Source organism: Mobula birostris, chromosome 8, assembly GCF_030028105.1.
Source record: "Mobula birostris isolate sMobBir1 chromosome 8, sMobBir1.hap1, whole genome shotgun sequence".
Taxonomy (NCBI): Eukaryota; Metazoa; Chordata; class Chondrichthyes; order Myliobatiformes; family Myliobatidae; genus Mobula; species Mobula birostris.
Window position 1 is genome coordinate 99,784,555 of NC_092377.1, and position 22,902 is coordinate 99,807,456.

At 42.9% G+C, this 22,902-nt stretch overlaps 1 protein-coding gene across 3 annotated transcripts in view; it reads left to right on the top strand.

The window, feature by feature from the left end:
- Window positions 1-22,902, top strand: part of LOC140201530 (uncharacterized) — an 85,751-nt gene that overhangs the window by 57,131 nt on the left and 5,718 nt on the right. For all 3 annotated transcript variants that reach the window (XM_072265779.1, XM_072265777.1, XM_072265778.1), the window contains exons 6-9: window positions 4,621-4,740; window positions 6,644-6,718; window positions 14,014-14,106; window positions 19,460-19,555. In XM_072265779.1, coding sequence (XP_072121880.1) covers window positions 4,621-4,740; window positions 6,644-6,718; window positions 14,014-14,106; window positions 19,460-19,555 — 384 coding nt within the window. The remainder of the gene's footprint in view (window positions 1-4,620; window positions 4,741-6,643; window positions 6,719-14,013; window positions 14,107-19,459; window positions 19,556-22,902) is intronic.

The following is a 22,902-nucleotide window of genomic DNA, read 5'->3' on the forward strand; positions in this document are numbered from 1 at the left end:
TGACAGGCTGAAGAAGATAAAGATCTATGTTCTACCATTGGCAATCCAAAAATTGCCGTAATAGGATGGGGTTGTAAATCAAAACTCAGAACTATTGAGATAATATCAAAAATATCTTTCCAATATTTTTCCAAAAGAGGACAGGACCAAAACATATGAGTTAAAGAAGCCACCTCAGAGTGACATCTGTCACAAATAGGGTTTATATGGGAATAAAAATGGGCTAATTTATCTTTAGACATGTGGGCTCTATGCACTACTTTATTAATGTATGTTTAGCGCATATAGAGGAAGTACTGACTAATTGAAAAATTTTATCCCATTTCTCTATAGGTAGGCAAAGTTGAAGTTCCCTTTCCCATTCATTTTTAATTTTATCAGGTATATCTGGCTGTAATTTCATAATTATATCATAGATAGATGCTATTAATCCCTTCTGAAGAGGATTTAAACCTAAAATTCTATCGATAATATCAGTAGGGTATGAGGTCGGAAAGGTAGGCAACATAGTATTTTAAAAATTTCTTATCTGTAAATATCTAAAAAAAAAGGGATCTAGGCAAATCAAATTTCTTAGATAACTGTTCAAAAGACAGGAAACGGTTATCCAGAAATAAGTCACAAAAACATGTTATACCTTTCGTTAACAACAGGAATTCTGCAGATGCTGGAAATTCAAGCAACACACATCAAAGTTGCTGGTGAACACAGCAGGCCAGACAGCATCTCTAGGAAGAGGTACCTCTTCCTAGAGATGCTGTCTGGCCTGCTGTGTTCACCAGCAACTTTGATGTGTGTTGCTTATACCTTTCGTTTTCCACATCAAAAAGGCTTGGTCCATAACCGAGGGTTGGAAAAAAAATTAGATATAATAGGGCTTGATAATATAAATTTGTTCGAACCAAAAAATTTACAAAATTGAAACCATATTCGCAATGTACCTTTAACTATTGGATTAACCATTTATTTATTCAATTTAGATTGTACAAAAGGAAGTGAAGTTCCTAAAATGGAAGCTAAAGAGAACCCTTGTACAGAGTAGCCTTGAAGGTTTACCCAATATGGGCTTGGAATTATATTCCAATCTTGCGTCCAAAATATTAAATATCAAAGATTTATTGCCCAATAATAAAACCTTAGGTTAGGCAGTGCTAAACCACCATCTTTCTTGGACTTCTGTAAATATTTTTTACTTAACCTGAGATTTTTGTTCCGCCATATATAAGAGGAAATTTTGGAATCAATAGTATCAAAAAAGGATTTAGGAATAAAAATTGGTATCGGTTGAAATAAATACAAAAATGTAGGTAAAATAATTATTTTAATAGCATTAATTCGGCCAACCAGTGATAGAGACAGTGGGGACCATTTAGTAATCAGTTGTTTAACCTGATTAATTAACAGTAAAAGGTTGAACTTGAATAGATCCTTATGTCTCTTAGTAATTTTAACTCCCAAATAAATAAAATAGTCAGTAGTCACTCTAAATGGAGAACATCTATAAATAGGAACCTGTATATTTAATGGAAAAAGTTCACTCTTACCTAGATTCAGTTTATAACCAGAAAAACTACTAAACTGAGCAAGCAAAGTTAATACTGCCGGAATAGATTTCCCTGAGTTAGAAATATATAATAGTAAATCATCTGCGTATAGTGATAGTTTATGAGTCTCATTTCAACGGGTAATGCCAAATATATTAGAGGAGTCACAAATAGCAATAGCTAGCGGTTCCAAGGCAATATCGAATAGTAGTGGACTAAGAGGGCAACCCTGCCTAGCACCACGGAATAGATGAAAAAGGGGAGATCTTTGATTATTAGTAAGTACTGAAGCCAAAGGAGTAAGATATATCAGTTTAATCCAAGATAGAAATATTAAATTTCGCAAGGGCATTAAATAAATATGTCCATTCAACTCTGTCAAAGGCTTTCTCAGTGTCCAATGAAATAACACATTCTGGAATTCTGGGTGAAGGAGTATAAACAATATTCATTAATCTCCTAATATTAAAAAAAGAGTAACGATTTTTAATAATTCCAGTCTGATCAGCAGAAATAATTGGAGGTAATACATTCTCCAATCTCATTGCCAATATTTTAGAAAAAATCTTAGAATCCACATTCAACAAAGAAGTAGGCCTATAAGATGCACATTCAGTAGGATCCTTATCTTTTTTAAGAATTAGGGAGAATTTTTAGGGACACAGTATCTATAGGTAAATTACATACAATCTAAGAATATAAGCTAATCTTACCTATATACAGCCACCCTCAACAATTATTGTACATTGTGTTTCATAGGGTTGATTTTTTATTTATTGTATTTTTATGCTGCTTTGGATCTGGAATAGCAACCATTTCAACCACCCTCTACGGTTATTATACATTGTGTTTCATAGGATTGATTTTATATTTACATTTATTGCATTTTTATACTGCTGGAATAGCAGCCATTTCAACCGTCTTTATACATGTGTACTGAAGAGTTGACAACAAACAATCATAAACTTTGAGTCCTGAATCTTGAATTTTGAAATTTCACAACCTACGTCAATGACAGTAAAGGTGTTTTGGATTCTGATTGTGAATTCCCAGATGACCCACTCCTGAATGGGATGCCACCAAGGCAAACAGAGGTTCCTGTGAACTGCAGGCCACTGACAGCCACATGAGGAAGGCACAGGGTGTTATTTTAGGCTTCATGATGTAGCACTCCCGGTGATCACCACCCACTTAGCTGTCAATGGAATCACACTGACACACAGCTCCCAAATAGAAAGCAAATCAACCTCCATTTTGAGACGGAGGAGAAAACTGCTCAGCAAGATATTATTCTGTATCACTGCATGAGACAGAAACTGCACTGCGGTGGACTGGAAGACTCTAAACTGCCCAAAGCATCACCTTCACCAGCCTGTCCGCTATAAAGGACATATATACAGAAAGCTGCCAGAAAAAGGCCAGTCAAAGATCCCACCCACCCTGTTCACGGACTCTTTGTCCCACTCCCATCAGGGAGGAGGCTACGTAGCATTCACGCCAGGACCACCAGACTCAAAAACAGTTACCTTCCCCAAGCAAGTCAGACTGATCATCACCTCTGCCCACGAACTTACCCCTCCACACCCCCAACCACCACTACATACACACCCCCTACTGTCACTTTATGTATGTACATACAATCAGTCCATGTATATAACAATTAGTTGAACATTGTGATTTGTAGGAAACCGTTCCAAGAAAAACATCAACATCCCCCCACTCCCACAAGTAAAAACACAAACAAATCGCACAAACGGCTACAAGGAAGAAAGAGCAAAAACACAAAAATCAAAAAACGTAAAATCGAGAGTCCAACTGAACTATAGACCAATCTATAAATTGCAGACCCAGAACTTTGGTACCATCTCTGACAGCATCGAGGACGAGGGAAACCACTCGAACACAGGGACCTTCCTCTGAGAGAGAGAGACCGCCTCATGCAGACACCTCCCTCCAGCAACAGCGAGTCAGAGGCTGGTAGACAGCACTGAACACTCGCTCACCTTGGTGCTTCAATCTTTCCCGATGCTTTAGTCAGTGATATTGGAGAGAAATAGAGCTAATTATGGGCTTGTCTTTAAGGTTCTTAGACTCGATGCCGCTTGCCTCCTTGAACCTTCTCGGAGACAGCAAAGCACCAGATCGCTCAATCGGCTCGGAAACACATGCTTCAAGCTGTAGATCACAGGCTCCAGCAGCACCAGAAACACATTTAAAAGAAAAAGAAGATGTAAAAGTGAAAGCAACTGTTTTGTGGACTATCTGGATTACATGATTAGTAAGGGTGTCAAAGGTTACAGGGAGAATGTGGTTAAGAGTGATAATAAATCAGCCATAATAGAATGGTGTAGCAGTTTTAAAGGGCTGAATGGCCTAATTCTGCTCCTACACACAGTGACCACTTATTAGATGCACCTGTACACCTGTTGGTTAATGGAAATATCTAATCAGCCAGTCATGTGGCAGCAACTCAATGCATAAAAGCATGCAGACATGGTCAAGAGGTTCAGTTGTCTAAACCAAACATCAGAATGGGGAAGAAATGTGATCTAAGTGACTTTAACTGTGGAACGATTGTTGGTACCAGATGGGATACCTCAGAAACTGCTGTCCTCCTGGGGTTTCAACAAAGTCTCTGGAGCTTACAGAGAATGGTGTGTAAAGCAAAAGATATCCAGTGAGCGGCAGTTCTTTGGATGAAATGCTTTGTTAATGAGAGAGGTCAGAGGAGAGTGGTGACTGTAACTCAAATAACCACACGTTACAACAGTGATGTGCAGAAGCACATCTCTGAATGCACATGTAGAACACTGAAGTGGATGGGCTACAGCAGCAGAAGACCACGAACATACACCCAGTGACCAGTTTAATAAGTACGGGAGGTACCCAATAAGGAGGTACCCACTGAGTGTATGTCCTATAGACTTATGGAAAAAGCCAGCAATAACCCCTTAACATTCAATATCACTCCTGTCACTGAATTCTCCCACTACCGATGTCCTGGGATTAACCACCAACTCATTTTCATTCTGATTCTGCAAACATACTAAGCACACCTTGTACACTCTCAATGCAGCACTTCGAGAAGGTCTTCAAGCACAGGGACCTACAGCAACAACTGGCGGATGCAAAACTCCAACAGGCACAAGAATTGCTGAAGGAGGCCGAGGAACGACACGGCCAAGAACGGGAATATGCAAGTATTGGCCATGCGTGCATTCCATGGGCAGATATGTTCATCTCATTTGTTGTATCTCCTCACTCGCCATTTACCTCACCTTTGTAGGTGTTGGTCCATGATTAGACCATCCAATACTTCACAAAATTTAAAGGGGAAAGTTTTTCACACAGAGGGTGGTGGGCATGTGGAATGAGCTGCCAGAGGAAGTGATAGAGATGGGAACCTTTACGTGGTTTAAAACACAAGGAATTCTTCAGATGCTGGAAAATGTTCAGAATCAAAATCAGGTCTATTATCACTGACGCATGCCCTGAAATGTGACCCTATCTAACTGTGACACTACTTTCAATGAATTACAGACCTGTATCCCCAGATCCCTCTGTTCTACTGCACTCCTCAGTGCCCTACCGTTCACTTTGTGAGACCTACACCCTTACATATGTTAAAAAGTAGTGCAAAAAGAGAACAAAATTGTGAGTTAGTGATCACTAGTGCAGGATTCTGTAAAGGGTGACTTGTAGACTGTGTCGGTGTGGAAGGCAAATGCAGTATTAGTATTCATTTAGAGAGGACTAGAATATAAAAGCAAGGAAGTGATGCTGAGGCTTTATAAGGAATTGGTCAGGCCGCATTTCGGTTATCGTGAGAAGGTTTATTTATTTATTGTAGTCTTATTCAGGTATACAGTGTGGAGTAGGCCTTTCCGGGCTGTCGAGCCGCACCATCCAGCAACTCCCAACAAGTTCGATATAACCCTAACCTAACCATGAGACAATTTACAACCCGGTACATTTTTAGACTATGGGAGGAAATGGGAGCACCTGGAGAAAGCCCACGGGGAGGACATACAGAAGATGCTGGGATTGAACTCTGAACGCCGATGCTCTGAGATGTGATAACGTCACGCTAACTGTAATGCTACCATAGCGCCCGGTATCTAAGAAAAGATGTGCCGGCACTGGAGAGGGTCCAGAGGAGGTTCATGAGAATAATTCCAGGAATGGAAGTGTTATTGTGGAGGAGCGTGTGATGGCTCAGGGCCTATACTCACTGGAGTTTCAAAGAATGAGGGGTGGCTCTCATTGAAACCTATTGAGTATTGATGGCCTATATGGAGTGGATGTTTCCTATAGTGAGAAGGTCTAGGACCAGAGACCACAGCCTCAGAATACAATGATGTCCCTTTGGAACAGAGAAGAGGAGGAATTCCTTTAGCTGGAGGATAGTGAATCTGTGGAATTCATTGCTACAGACAGCCGTGTAGACCAAGTCATTGGATATATTTTAAACCAGAGATTGATAGGTTCTTGATTAGTCTGAGCATCAGAGGTTACTGGGAGAAGGCAGGAGAATGAAGTTGAAAGGGCTAATAATCCAGGCATGATGGAATGGTGTAGCAGACCTGAGGGGCTCAATGGCCTAATTCTGCTCCTACAGAATGTCTTATGGCCTGTCCCACTGAGTTTCTCAGCAGACTGTGCATTTCTTCAGTTTCCAGCATCTGCCATCTCCTCTGCCCCCAGATTGCCATGTGCATAATGTGAGCATTGGCATTTCCATCCATTTTTGCTACAGAGTGACTAACATAGTGTGCTCACCTTCATTTGTCACTGGATTGAGATCAAGAGCCACGAAGCAGTTCTGTAAAACTCTGGTTAGACAATAACACACCACCGCTCCTCTCCATCTCTAGTCCTCGCCCTCAACAACTTTCTCCAGACTCAGGGGTGGGGGGTGTGTAGCCATGGACACTCGCATGGGCCCCAGCTATACCTGACTTTTCATGAGCAGTGGATCTTAGGCCAGGAGGGGCAGGGTGAGTGAGGTGGGGAACTGATAAGAGCAGAGTACTGTTGCTCATGACTGGATGTCTCTTTATGATCTCTTGCGTTCTCTCTCTCTCTCTCTCGACAAACAGCTCCTGACCCAGGCTGCAGAGTGGAAGCTGCAAACCAATGTGATGAAGGAACAAGAGACACTGCTCAAGGCCCAGGTCGTTATACTGCCATTTCCGGCACAGAGACGCACACCACCTATATGTTTTGCGCATGGCCTCACAATGTACCGTCCGTGTCTCAGCTGCCAGCTCACTGATTCACAGTCTTTGCATGGGACAAACACAGCCTCTGCCTCCTCAAATCATGTTAGTGCACCTAACCCTAATGCGAGTGTGTTATTTTAACCTACCGCTTATTGCAAGAAAAACTCCTCAGAGAGTTTTGTTAGCAAGCTCAACAAATTGCCATGTGCATAATGTGAGCAATGGCATTTCCATCCATTTTCGCTAGAGCAAGTGACTAACATAGTGTGCTTGCCTTTATTTGTCACTGGATTGAGATCAAGATCCACGAAGCAGCTCTGTAAAACTCTGGTTAGACAATAACGCACCACCGCTCCTCTCCATCTCTAGTCCTCGCCCTCAACAACTTTCTCCAGACTCGGGGGTGGGGGGTGTGTAGCCATGGACACTCGCATGGGCCCCAGCTATACCTGACTTTTCATGAGCTACGCAGAACAGTCCATGTTCCAATCCTTCTTCAGTAATGCTCCCCAAGTCTTACTCTGCTACATTAACAACCACATTACTGATGCTTCACTCACCCATGCTGAGCTCATCAATTTCATCAACTTTGTCTCCAACTTCAACCCTGCCCTTAAATTCACTTGATCCATTTCTGACATCTCCCCACACTTTCTCCATCTCTGGAGACAAACTGTCGATCAATAGCTTTTATAAACTTACCGATTCCCGCAGTTATCTTGACTATACCTCTTCCCACCCTGTCTCCTGTAAAAATGCTGTTCACTTTTCTCAGTTCATTTTTCTCCGTCGCTTCTGTTCCCAGGATGCGGCCTTCCTTTCAGAGATGTCCTCCTTCCTCAGAGTGGAGTTTCTTTCTCTCCCCTACTGATGCTGCTCTCACCCGCATCTCCTCCATTTCCAGAACATCCACGCTCACCCCATCTCCCCGCCGCCTTAACAGTGATAGAGTTCCTCTTGTCCTTACCTTCCACCCCAAGAGCCTCCACATCCAATACATAGTCCTTTGCAACTTCCGCCATCCAAACAAAGGGATCCTACCACTAAACATATCTTTACCACCTGCTTTCCATAGGGATCACTCCTGCTGTGATTCCCTTGTCTGTTTATCCCTCACCACTAATCTCCCCCTCAGCACTTATCCCTGTGAGCAGCCAAAGGGCTACACCTGCTCATTCACCTTCTTCCTCACCCCCATTCATGGCCCAAACAGTCATTCGCTTATGAATCTACTGGGTTGTCTATTATTTCTTGTGTTCCCAATATGGCCTCCTCTACAATGGTGAGATCCATCGTAAATTGGAGGACTGCTTCATCAAGCACCTCTGTTCCTTCTACCAAAAGACGAACTTTACAATGGCCAAACATTTTAAATCCAAATCCCATTCCCATTCTGACATGTTGGTCCATGGCCTCCTCTTGTGCCCAGTGAAGTCACCCTCAACATGGAGGAGCAACACATTATATTCTGTAACGGTGGCCTCCCAACCAGATGGCATGGATATCGAAAAAAATTCCTCCCCCTCCCATAAAACCATAATACATTGGAGTATAATTAGGCCATTCAGCCCTTCGAGATCACTCTGTCATTTCATCATGGCTGATCCAAATTTCCTCTCAGCTCCGATCTCCTGTCTTCTCCCTGTATCCCTTCAAGCCCTGACTAATCAAGAATCTATCAACCTCTGCCTTAAATACATAAAGACAACCTCTACAGCTGCTTGTGGCAACAAATTCACCACTCTCTGGCTAAAAGAATTCCTCCTCATCTCTATTCTAAAAGGATGCCCCTCTACTGTATTCTGAGGCTGGATCCTCTGGTCTTAGACTCTCCTATCACAGGAAACATCCTCTCTACATCCACTCTAGAAAGATCTTTCACCATTCAGTACGTTTCAATGAGATCATCTTTCATTCTTATGAATTCTAGTGAATACAGGCCCAGAGCCAGCAAAGCTCTTCATATGACAAGCCATTCAACCCTGGAATTATCTTCATTAAACGCCTTTGAACCCTCTCCAGTTTCAGCACATCCTTTCAAAAGTAAGAGAGAGTGGTGAGTGCGTGGAATGGGCTGCCGGCGATGGTGGTGGAGATGGATACAATAGGGTCTTTTAAGAGACTACTGGAGAGGTAAATGGAGCTTAGAAAAATAGAGGGCTATGGGTAACCCTAGGTAATTTCTAAGGTAAGGACATGTTCGGCACAGCTTTGTGGACGGAAGGCCTCTATTGTGCTGTATGTTTTCTATGTTTCTAGCAACTTGATTTTCCCAATCTACCAGCATATTCAAATTGCCCCCATGACTAACATAGCATTACCGTTTTGACATGCTTTTTCTGTCTCCCATCGTAATTTGTAGACCACATCCTGGTTACTATTTGGAGGCCTGTAAGTAACTCCCATCAAGGATTTCTGACCTCTACCCTCTGATCCTCTGTCATCTCTTTCTAAAGATTGGATTTCATTTTTTACCAGCAGAGCCACTCCTCCTCCTCGGCCTACCTGCCTGTCCTTTAAGTAGATTGTGTATCCTTGGATATCAAGCTCCCAACTACAATCATCTTTCTGCCATGACTCAGTGATGCCTACAACATCATACCTGCCAATCTCTAACTGCACTACAAGAACATCTACCTTATTTCATATACTGCATGCATTTAAATATAGCACCTTCAGACCTCTATTTGTCACCCATTTACACTGCAACCTATCCTGAAACTTTGCCCTATCATTTTCCTGACTGTCTCACTATACACTACCACTGCTTGTAAACCAACATCGCTACTTTAAACCCTATCACTCCAGTTCCCATCCCCCTGCCAAATTAGTTCAAACCCTCCCCAATAGCTCTAGCAAACCTCCCCTTTCTTCCATTCCCCACTATGTCCTCTTACCTCTTCTCACCTGGCTATCTCTTCCCCCTGGGCTCCCTCCTCCTTCCCTTTCTCCTATGGTCCACTCTCCTCTCCTATCAGATTCCTTCTTCTCCAGCCATTTATCATGGCTTCATCTATCACCTTCAAGCTATCTTCCTTCACCTCCCTCACAATTTTATTCTGGCATCTTCCCCCTTCCTTTTCAGACCTGAAGAAGGGTCTCGGCCCAAAATGTCGACTGCTTATTCATTTCCACAGATGCTACCCGACTAGCAGAGTTCCTCTGGCATTTTGTGTGTGTTGCTTTGGATTTCCAGCATCTGCAGAGTTTCTCATGTTTATAATAAACCAATTTACCAATTTACCTTAAGAGGTGGTTAAACAATGAATCACAAGCACTTGTTGTGTAGCCATTTGATCTATTTCAATGCAGAAGAGCGTGAAGTGATACAGTTTGGGAGGTTGAATTTGAAGGTAGAGTACAGGATTAATAGTAGGATTGGGGAGATCTTGGGGTCCACATCCGAAGTTCCCTCAATGTTGCCTCACAAGTTGATTGGGCTAAGAAGGTGTATGTTGCATTAGTCTTCATTAGTTGGAGGATTGAATTCAAGAGCTGTGAGGTAATATTGCAGCTCTATAAAACTTCTGTGAGACCACACTTAGAGTATTGTGTTCAGTTCTGGTCACCTCATTATAGGAAGGATGTGGAAGCTTTAGAGAGGGTGCAGAGGAGATTTTCTGCCTGAATTACAGAGCATGTCTTATCAGGAAAGGTTGAGTGAACTAGGATTTTTCACTTTGGAGTGGAGGATAAGAGATGACATGATAGAGGTGTACAAGATGATTAGAAGCATAGAACAATTGGATCCTTTTACCAGCCAGGAGGTCCATTCAGGAGTCCTATAATAGTGGGATAGAAGCTGGTGTTTTCAAGCTTTTGTATCTTTTGCCTGATGGAAAGAGCGAGAAGAGAGAATGACCAGGGTGGTGGGGGTCTTTGATTTCATTGACTACTTTTAAGACAATAACCCTAGTATAGTGCATGCTTTTTCTTTAAATCTGATGCTATCTATAACTTCTTCCATTAACTTCATAGTGTGCATCCTTCTCAAAGCACTTTCTTCCCTATCTTTGCTATGATTAATGAATCTCATAAAACTCATTATTATTGAGGTGCTACCTCAAGAGGCAACATCCATCATCAAAGATCCCCACCATCCAGGCCATGCCATCTTCTCACAGCTCCCACTGAGTAGGAGGAACAGAAGCCTGAAGTCTCACACCACCAGGTTCAAGAACAGCTGTTTCCCTTCAACCATTTGATTAGTCATGGAGTCATAGAACTCTACAGTACAGAAACAGGACCCTCAGTCCACCTAATCCATACCGAACCATTAATCTGCCAAATGTCCAATTGACCTGCACCTCGTCCATAGCCCTCCATACCCCTCCCATCTATGTACTTATCCAAACCTCTTAAATGTTGAAACCTACCCCGTATCCACCACGTGCACTGGCAGCTCATATCACACTCTCACCACCCTCATGAAGAAGTGAAGAAGATCCCCTTCATGTTCCACTTAAATATTTCACCTTTCACATTCAACCCATAACCAATAGCTTTAGTCTAACCTCAGTGGAAAAAGCCTGCATATGTTTACCCTATCTCTGCCTCTCATAAACATGTACACCTCCATCAAATCTCCTCTCATTCTCCTATGCTCTAGAGAATAAAGTTCTAACCTATTCAACCTTTTCCTTGTAATTTTTTCCTGCAATCTTTTCATCTTATTTACATCTTTCCTGCAGGTAGGTAAACAAAATTGCACATAATACTCCAAATTAGGCCTCACCAATGTCTTATACAACTTCAACATAACATCCCATCTCCCGTACTCATTTCTTTCATTTATGAAGGCCAATGTGCCAAAAGCTTTCTTTACAACCCTATCTACCTGTGACACCATTTCAAAGGAATTATAAACCTGTATTCCAGATCCCTTTGTTCCACTGTGCTCCTCAGTGCCCTCCTCTGGTTTGTCCTCCCAAAGAACAACACATCACACTTGTCTGCATTAAATTCAATCTGCCATTTTTTATCCCATTTTTCCAGCTGGTCCAGATCCTGCTACAAGTTCTGATAGTCTTCCTCGCCGTCCACAACACCCCCAATCTTGGTGTCATCCACGTATTTGCTGATCCAGTTAACCACATTCTCATTCAGATCATTGATATAGATGACAAACAACAATGGACCCAGCATCGACCCCTCCAGCACTTCACTAGTCAAAGGCCTCCAGAAAGAGAGACAAGCACTCTCTGGCTTCTCCCACAAAGCCAATGTCTAATCTAATTTAATACCTCATCTTGAATGCTGAGCGACTGAACCTTCTTGTGGGACCTTGTCAATCCCTTGCTAAAGTATATGTTAGCAACATCCACTGCCTTGCCTTAATCTACTTTCCTGGTAACATCCTTGAAAAACTGAGTAAGATTGGTTAGACATGACTTAACATGCACAAAGCTATGCTGACTATCCCTAATCAGTCCCTGTATATCCAAATACTCATTTTTCCCGTCCTTTTGAATACCTTCCAATAACTTTCCCACTATTAACATCAGGCCCACTGGTCTACAATTCCCTGGTTTACTCTTAGGGCCTTTCTTATACAGTAGAACAACATTATCTATCCTCCAGTCCTTCCATGGCTAAGGATGATTTAAATATCCCTGCTAGGGTCCCGGCACTTTCTGCATTTGCCTCCCACAGGTCCAAGGGAATACCTTGTCAGGCCCTGGGGATTTATCCACCCTAATTTGCCTCAAGACAGTAAGCACCTCCTCCTCTGTAATCTGTATCAAGTCCATGACCTTGCTGCTGTATTGCCTCACTTCTATGGACTCCATGTCCATCTCACGAGTAAATACAGATGCAATAACATCCACTTAAGATCTCCTCCATCCCTTTCAGCTCCACACATAATTACCATTCCGATCGTCCAAAAGACTAATGTTGTCCCTTGCTATCCTTTTGCTCTTAATATATCTGTAGAACCCATTCACCTTGTCTGCTAGAACAACCTCATGCCTTCTTTTAGCCCTTCAGATTACCTTCTTAAGTGTTCCCTAGCATTTTTTATACTCCTCAAGCACCTAATTTGTTCCTACCTGTCTATACCTGCTATGCACTCTTTCTTTTTCTTAACTAGGGCCTTAATATATCTCAAAAACCATGATCCCCAAAACCTATTAACCTTGGCTTTTAGTCTGACAGGACCCTACACAACCTGTACTCTCAAACTTTCATTTTTAACCCTCTCCCACTTATCAAGCACACCTTTGCCAGAGAACAACCTGTCCCAATCCACACTTGCCACATCCCTTTTGACGCAATCAGAATAGGCTTTCTCCAATTTAGAATTGCAACCTGAGGACCAGACCTATCGTTTTCCATAATTACCTTAAAACAAATGGCATTATGATCGCTTGATGTAAAGTGTTTTTCTACGCAAACTTCTGTCACCTGCCCTGCCTCATTCCCTATTAGCAGATCGAGAACTGCACACGCTCTTTTTGGAATTTCTACGTACTGATTATGGAAACTTACCTGAGTATGTTTGACAGACTATTTCCCATGCTACATTTTACAGTATGGGAGTCACAGTCAATATGTGGAAAGTTAAAATCACCTAGTATCACAACCTTATGTTTTCTGCTACATTCTGCGATCTCTCTACAAACCTGCTCCTCTAAATCCCATGGACTGTTCGGTGGTCTATATCCCATTAACGCAGTCATACCTTACTTATTCCTCACTTCTACCCTTAAAGCCTCACTAGATAAGCCCTCCAGCCTATCCTGACTGAGCACCGTTGTGACATTTTTCCAGACTAGTAATGCCATTCCACCATAAGAAAGCAGCATCCATCATCAAAGACCCCCATCATCCAGATCATACTCTCTTCTTGCTACTACCATTGGAAAGGAGGGAGAGGAGCCTTTGGTCTCACACCACCAGGTTCAGGAAGAGTTCTCACCCATCAAACATCAGGCTCCTGAACCTAGGGGGATACTTTCACTCACCTCAACACTGAAATAGTTCCACAACCTACAGACTCACTTTCAAGGACTCCGCAATTCATGTTCTCAGTATTATTTATTTTTATTTGCATGAGTTGTCTTTTGCACATTGGCTGTTTGTCAATATTTGTTTATGTATATTTTTCATAAATTCTATTGTAGTTCTCTATTTTCCTGTAAATGCTGGCATGAAAATTAATTTTAGCATAGTATACGGTGAGATACATGTACTTTGATAATAAATTCACTTTGACGTTGACTGTATGTCTGCCATTCCATTTCTAGCTGAAACTGTACTCAGAGAAGTTTGAGGACTTCCAGGGGACGCTAGCAAAAAGCAATGAGACATTCTGCAGCTTCAAGCAAGACATGGAAAAGGTCATTTAACTAAAAACTCTTTCATTAACCTCTCACATCACCAGAAAGATGTGGCTTGCTATATACAGTGTACCCAACTAGCAAACGTATCCAGTTTACTGAAGTTCTTCACGAAGAACATCCATTGTTTTTTAAAAATCTGATCTGGCCTATCTATGACTTGAAGTCCACCAACAAACAATTTGCTGGAGAGACTCAGCAGGTTGAGCAGTAGCTCAGCAGAGTAGTGTGATGCTTTACAGCATCAGTAGCTGTTGTTCAGTCGTTAAGTCGAGTCCAACTCTTCATAACGTCATGGACCATAGGGTCCATAGGGTTTTCGTGGCAAGGCACAGAAGCAGGTTGCCGGGCCTTTCTTCTGTGCAGATACTGCTGCTGCCCAGGTTGGGACCCGGCTGGTTTTGAACTCAGGACCATCTGCCTTGAAGTCCAGTGCTGATGCCACTACGCCACCAGCTGGCCCCCAGCGTCAGTCACCCAGGTTCAATTCCTGCCGCTGTCTGTAAGGAGTTTGTATGTTCTCCCTGTCACTGCGTGGGTTTTCTCTGGGTGCCCCAGATTCCCTGGCTTCCTCCCACCTTCCATAGATGCATGCTACGTTGGCACAGGAAGCGTGGCAACACTTGCGGGCTACCCAACACAATCCTGAACACAAGAGGTTCCATGGTTTCTGGAAATCCAGAGTAACACACGCAAACTACTGGAGGAACTCAGCAGGTCAGGCAACCTCTATGGAAAGGAATAAAGAGTTGACATTTTGGGCGGTGATCCAGCACAATCCTCGCTGATTTAATTTGACACAAATAATGTGTTTCACTATATGTCTCAATGCTTCAATGTTCACGTGGCATTTAAAGCTTCTTTGTCTGTGGGAAGAAAGGAATTACCGAAACTTTGGTTTGAAAATACGAATCAGGACTGATGTTGTCTGACCCTCTGAGCTCCTCTAGCAGATTGTTTGTTGCTCCAGGGTCCAGTGGCTGCTGTCTGTGGTGTCTCTAGAATCCCCCACCACCCTCCCACCCCCCAGTGTGTGGTTAAATCTTTACTGCAGTCTGGAGGACCTTCAAGGTGCTGCACCTTTCTAGGGTGATTAGATTAGATTAGATTATGAGGACACGCAATCCTCTTTTATTGTCATTTAGTAATGCATGCTTTAAGAAATGATACAATATTCCTCCGGTGTGATATCACAAAAACACAGGACAGACCAAGACTGAAAAACTAACAAAAACCACATAATTATAACATATAGTTACAACAGTGCAACAATAACTTGATGAAGAACAGGCCATGAGCACAGTAAAAAATTCAAAGTCTCTCGAAAGTCCCACATCTCACGCAGACGGGAGAAGGAAGAAAACTCTCCCTGCCATGTCCGACTGCAATCCGACTCTGAGTCGTCTGAAAACTTCGAGCTCCGGTCAGCCCTCTGACACCGAGTACCGAGCACCATCTCTGCCGAATGCTTTGATCCCAGCCTCGGTCACCAGCAGCAGGCAAAGCCAGGGATTTTGAGGCCTTCCCTCCGGAGATTCTCGATCGCACAGTAGCAGCGGCAGCGAACCGGGCATTTCAGAAATTTCTACAGATGTTCCTCTGTGCCTTCTCACGTCTGTCTCCATCAAATCAGAATTGTGCACGGCATCCTACTTACAAATACGATATCATTTCACCGGAGAGCTGCGTGCACTGCATCGTGCCGCTATCTTCTCCTCCCACCATAATTAGGGATGGGTGATGAATATTGGCAATGTCCACATCCAGTAAATGAACAAATAAACTTAAGAAAACATTTTACATCAATACTGACCATCTCAATTTGGGAGGTAGTGAAAACATTTGTTTTGGAGGTGTGATGAACAATGGTCAGAAGATCCCAGTGTATTGGACTGCTATATCCCTTGAGCATCAGAGTCTAATTTTTGCACAAATTTCTTTCCTTCGTCAGACAAAACTGGGGAGGGGGTCATGATGAGAGGTTTTCTGGAAACAAATGTCAGGAAAGAAAAACACACAAAATGCTGGAGGAACTCAACAGGTCAACAGGCAGCATCTATGGAGGGGGATAAACAGTCAATCTTTCATGATGAAACTCGTCTTCAGGTCTGGAAAGAGGGGGGTAGAAGCCAGAATGAGGTAGGTGGAGGGGAAGGAGTACAAGCAATAATGTGATGGGTGAAGCCAGGTGAAGGGAGAGATTCTGGATTTCCTGTTCGACAGAATCTCTCATGTTCAAGAAAGAATAATATTGTATTTATATATTGCTCCTAATATTGCAATGTACTTCCACAAAGAACCATCTTCTAAATTGTGGTTGTTCAATACAGAAAACAGTGGCCAATTTGCACAAAAGGAAGACCCACAGTGTGTAATGAGATGTTGGTTCGATAATATATTGAGTGAGGGGTAACACTGGTCAGGGCACTAGGAAGTGACTACCATGATCTTTGAAATATCTCTCTGGATTATCTGGCTTGGTAGGCAATCAGTTTAACTTTGAACAAGCCTAAGAGTGGAAAACAAACCAATGTTTTATTTTATTTATTTTAGTTAGAGAAACAGTTTGGAACTGTTCGAGCCGCACCACCCCAGCAAACCCTCAATAACTCCGATTTAATCCTACCCTAATCACGGGACAGTTTATGATGACCAGTTAACCTACCCTGTACATCTTACAACTGTGGGAGGAAACCGGAGCACCCAGAGGAAATCCCACGCGTTCCATGGGAAGGACATACAGAGGGCACCAGAACTGAACTCCAAATCCTGATGCTTCGAGCTGCAATACGCTATGGTACCGTGGTGTTCAAGTTCAGCCCCAGTGCTACGTGCCAGCTGAGATCCTCCAACTGAGCCCATCCCGTCTGCCTGCATTTGGCCTGTTTCCCTCTCTTCCCACCACTACCATCGGGAAGGAGGCACAGGAGCCTTATTGTGGGTCCTACGCCACCGGGTTCAGGAACAGTTATTAGACCTCAACAATCAGCCTCTTGAACTTGAGAGGATAACTTCACTCTCCTCGACACTGAGCTGATTCCTCAACCTGGACTCACTCTCAAGGACTCTATGACTCATGTTCTCAATATTAATTATTTGTTTTTTTTATTATTGCCATGATTTGTCTTCTTTAGCACATTGGATGTTTGTCGGTCCTTGTTTATATACCATTTTCCCTAAATTCTATTGCATTTCTTTATTTTCCTGTAAATGCCTGCAAGAAAATGAATCTTAGGAATGTATATAATATACATTCTTTGATAATGAATTTACGTTCACAGTCTTGATTGGCTTCAAGAAGTTTGGCTAACAGAGTTTGGGTAAATGGGTGATTTTTCGACAGGTACTTTGTAACCAGTGAGGTTACAGAGATCATTTCAACTCTTTCTCAGTTTAACTGAGTAGAATTGAAATTGGAATTGGTTTATTTTTGTCACATGAATGAAGGTACATTGAAAAGCTTAAAGATAAGATTAGATTAGCTTTATCTGTCACATGTATATCGAAACATACTGTGAAATGTGTTATTTGTGTTAAAACCTTTTGAATGTTGAAAAGCCTAGACAGAGTAGATGTGGAAAGGATGTTTCCCATGGTAGAAGAGTCTAGGACAAGAGGGCACAGCCTCAGGATAGAGGGGTGCCCTTTCAAAACAGCGATACAGAGAAATTTCTTTAGCCAAAGGGTGGTGAATTTGTGGAATTTGTTGCCACGTACAGCTGTGGAGGCCAGGTTGTTGGGTGTATTTAAGGCAGAGATTGATAGGTTCTTGATTGGACATGGCATCAAAGATTACGGGGAGAAGGCCGGGAACTGGGGTTGAGGAGGAGAAAAAAAAGGATCAGCCATGATTGAATGGCAGATCAGACTCGATGGGCCAAATGGCCTAATTCTGCTCCTATGTCTTATGGTCTTGGTGGTCCAACACAGTCCAAGGATGTTCTAGGGGTAGCCGCATGTGTGGCCATGCTTCTGGCACCAAAATAGCACGCCCATAACGTACTAACCCTAACCCATACGTCTTTGGAATGTGGGAGGAAACCAGAGCACCCAGAGGAAACACACATGATCACAGGGAGAACGTACAAACTCCTTACAGACAGCAGTGATTATCAAAGCAATCTTCCGATCCCTGGCACTGTAAAACACTACATTAACCACACTTTTGTACTAATATAAGGCATGGTCTGTCTGGATGAGCATGGAGGGATGCAAAAGAGCCTCTCCAGGTTGATTCCAGAGATGAGAGGGTTAACCTTTAAGGAGAGATTCATTGACTTGGGACTATGCTCAATGAAATTTAGAAGAGTAACGGGGGATATTATGGAAGCATACTGTTCTAAAATTACAAAAGGATTGATGAGATGGAGGCAGGAAAATTGTTTCTACTGGTAAGTGAGACTAGTCTAGGGGACACCGCCTCAAGATCCAGAGGTATCGATTTAGGACAGAGATGAGAAGAAACTGCTTTTCCCAGAGAGCAGTGAATCTGTGGAACTCTCTGCTCAGGAAAGCAGTGGAAGCTGCTTCATTAAATACATTTAAGACAGAGTTGGATAGATTTTTGCCAAGCAGGTTATGCGGAAAAGGCAGGTAGGTGGAGCCGAGCCCATGGCCAGATCAGTACGTCCTTATTGAACAGCGGAGCTGGCTCTACAGGATGGATGGCCACTCCTGCTCCTAGTCCTTATGTTTTTATGCAAGAGGAGGCACTGAGAGAGCAAAAGACAGTTGGCAATGAAAAGAAGAGTTCTACAAAGGATAAAGTGCTCTGCAGTATGTGAAGGAATTTATTCACTGTTGAAATGGAATAATCGAGTGATTTGGGGCATAATAGTATAAAGTTGAAATTACCAAAACAGACCCTAGTGACATCAGTCACTAGTGTCAGCCAGAGACATGATTTCAAATGCAATGCACACTAAAAGCTGGAGGAACCCCGCAGATCAGGCAGTGTCTATGGAGGGAAATTAACAAGTCTACAGTCCAGGTGTTCTGATGAAGGGTTTCGGACTTAAACATCAACTGTTTATTTCCTTCCACGGATGCTGCCTGACCTGCTGAGTGCCCCCAGCATTTTGTGTGTGTTGCTCAGGATTTCCAGTGTTTGCAGAATCCCTTGCCTGCAACCTTGGTCCTCTTTAGCCAGTACCACGGACAGCTCGTGCACATCTCATGAGGCAGATGCACCAGGCCTGACTTTTTGCAATGGTTGTAGATGGGAATCCAAACCTATAACCAAGACCCAAAAGGAAGTCTGGGAGGGTGGGGGTGGGGGTTGCAACTTGGGAGACAGCTACTGGTACATATATCTGTGTCTTGATCTATAACACAGATTGTTGTTCCCTCACAGATGACAAGAAAAATGAAGAAGGTTGAAAAGGAGACATTAATGTGGAAGACCAAGTGGGAATCCTGCAATAGAGCTCTCCTGGGTATGATCGAGGAGGTGAGGATTAATCTACTCCCAGCTTCCATCCACACACTATCTTTCCTCTCCACTGAAGTCCTCAACCTGTCATTCTTCAGGACAGAGGAAGATCCACATGGGGATGAGCCTCCATTAATTGCGATCCATATGTTGGTTGTTATTTCTGTACTGAGGTACAAATGGAAAATCTAGTGATCTCCAAAAGACATGCCCACCCCCACAAAAATAAATGCAAGCAGGTTTTTTTTCCGCTGAGTTTGGGTGACACCAGGACTAGAGGTTATCAGTTAAGGATGAAAGGTGAAATATCTAAGGGAAACATGAAGGTGGTGAGAGTGTGGAACAAGCTACCAGCACCGGTTGGTGCAGGTCAATGGGTCAAGGCAGCTTAAAAAGTTAGGCACAGACTAGATGGGCTGAAGGGCTGCTTTTGTGCTGTACTTTTCTATGACTATGACTCCTATTTAATCAGGTATCATTATCTTAACCTGTTAAAGATTAAAGATAATAATCTTAATGATTAGCTTTATTTGTCACTTGTTCATCGAAATACAAGAAGTGCATTGTTTTACATCAGCGATCAACACAATGTCTGAAAAGTGCTAAGGGGCAGACTGTAAGTGTCACACAGCACACCCAAACACTAACCCTAAACTTAACTGTACATGTTTGCAGTATAGAAGGAAACCAGAGTACCCGGAGGAAACCCACATGGTCACTGCGAGAGCATACGAACTCCTTACAGACAGCAGTGGGAATTGAACTTGGATCACACAGCTGGGCCTGTAAAGCATTGCACTAACTGCAAGGATGTAATGCTGAGGCTTTATGAGGAATTGCTCAGACTGCACTTGGAGTACCATGAGCAGCTTTGGGCCTCTTATCTGAGAAAGGATGTGCTGACGTTGGAGAGGGTTCAAAGGAGGCTCATGAAAATGATTCCAGGATTGAAAGGCTTCTCATATGAGGAGCATTTGATGGCTCTGGCCCTGTACTCATTACAATTCAGAAGAATGAGGGGTGACCTAATTGAAACCTATCAAATGTTGATAGAGTGGATGTGGAGAGGATGTTTTCTATGGTGGGGGTGTGGGCGGGGGGTATCTAGAACCAGAGGACATGGCCTCAGAATAGAAGGGTGTCCTTTTAGAAAAGTGATGCAGAGGAGTTTATTTAGCCAAAGGCTGGTGAATCTGTGGAATTCAATGCCAGAGCTGGCTGTGGAGGCTGGTCATTGGGTGTATTTAAGGCAGAGGCTGAGAGATTCTGGATTAGTCAGGGCATGAAGGGATACGGGGTGAAGGCAGAAGGGCTGAGAGGAAAATGGATCACCCGCGCTGAAGTGGCGGAGCAGACTTGATAGGTTAAATGAGAGAATGTCAGGGGACAAGGATGTAACTCCGGGGCTTTATAAGGCATTGGTCAGACCACACTTGGAGTATTGTGAGCAGTTCTGGGCCTCTTAGCTAAGAAAGAATGTACTGGCATTGGAAAGGCTCCAGAGGAGTTTCATGTGTAAGATCCTGGGAATAAAAGGGGTAACGTATAAGGAGCATTTAATGCCTGTAGGCCTGTATTCACTGGAGTTTAAAAGAATGGGAGGGGTTTCTATTCATTTGGGCACCACATAGCATTGTGGTTAGTGTGACAGCTTGGGATTCTGAAGTTCAACTCCAACGTCATCTGTAAGGAGTATCTATATCCTCACTGTGGAATGTGTGTGTGGGTTTTCCCCGGGTGCTCCAGTTTCCTCCCACAGTCCAAGGACATAATGTTTAGTAGGTTAACTGTTCACTGTCAATTATCCCATGATCAGGCAATGGTTAAATCAGTGGTTGCTGGGTGGCCTGTCTAGAAGGGCCAGAGGGCCTAGTCCATGCTGTATCTCGATAAATAAATAACTTCCATTGAAATGTACTGAATATTAGACCATAAGACCCTAAGATATAGGAGCAAAATTAGGCCATTCGACCCATCATGTCTGCCTCACCATTCCATCATATTGAAAAGCCTAGATAGAGTGGATGTGGAAAGTATGTTTCCTCCTCTGGGGGTGTCTAGGACAGGAGGCCACAGCCTCAAAATAGAAGGATATCACTTTAGAACAGAGAAGAGGAGGAATTTCTTTAGCCAGAGCATGATGAATCTGTGGAATTCATGGTTGTGGAAGCCAAATCATTGGGTTTATTTAAAGTGGAGGTTAATAGGTTCCTAATTAGTCAGAGTGTCAAAGTTTATGGAGAGAAGACAAGAGAATGGGGTTGAGAGGGTTAGTAAATCAGCCATGACGCTATGGGGGAGCAGACTCAATGAGCAGAATGACTTAATTCTGCTCCGATAGCTTATAGTCTTATGGCCAAATGCCCTCGTTCTGTGCTGTACCCGGCTGTGTGTTTTCTATGCTGGTGAAACTGAAAACCTGTCAAAGGAAAGGGTAGTCTAGTTTATAAATGGGAGGGTGAACACAGAGCCCCTGGGCCAAGCGTTAACAACCTGAGTCAAGCTAGTGCCTCCATGACAAGTTCATTTCTGCAGTAACCCCATTTCCACAACACCACATGCTGTAAAACACAGCAATGTTCTGAAAGAGCTGTGAACCGTGCTATGTAAATCCTTTGACCACCTGTTACAACATGGGCTTCCTCTGGGTGTTCTGCTTTCCTCCCACGGTGCAAAGATGTGCGGTTAGTTGGTTAATTGGTCACATGGGTGCAACTGGACGGCGAGGACACATTGGGCTGGAAGGATCTGTCACCATTCTAGATCTCAAATTTTTAAAAAAACTAAATGTTCAATAACATTTTAGAGTCAAAGAAAACTACATCACAGAAAAGGGCCCTTCAGCCCATCTAGTCCATGCTGAACCATAATCTGCCTAGTCCCATCAATCTGCACCCAAATCACAGCCCTCCATACCCTTCACATCCGTGTACCTATCCAAACTTCTCTTATATATTGAATTTGAGCTTACATATACCAATCGTACTGGCAGCTGGTCCCACACTCTCATGACCCTCTGAAGAAGTTTCGCTCATATTCCCTTAACACACGACCTTTAGTTGTAGTCCCACCCAACCTCAGTGGAAAAAACCTGCTTACGTTTACCCTATCCATACCCCTCATAATTTTGTGCAGCTCTATCAAATCTCCTCTCAATCTTCTATGTTCCAAGGAATAAAGTCCTAACCTATTCATTCTTTCCTTATAATTTAGGTCCTCCAGTCCCGGCAACATCCTTGTAAATTTTTTCAGTGCTCTTTCAAACTTATTTACATCTTTCCTGTAGGTAGGTGACTAAAACTGTACACAATACTCCAAATTAGGCCTCACCAATGTCTTATACAACTTCAACATAACATCACTTT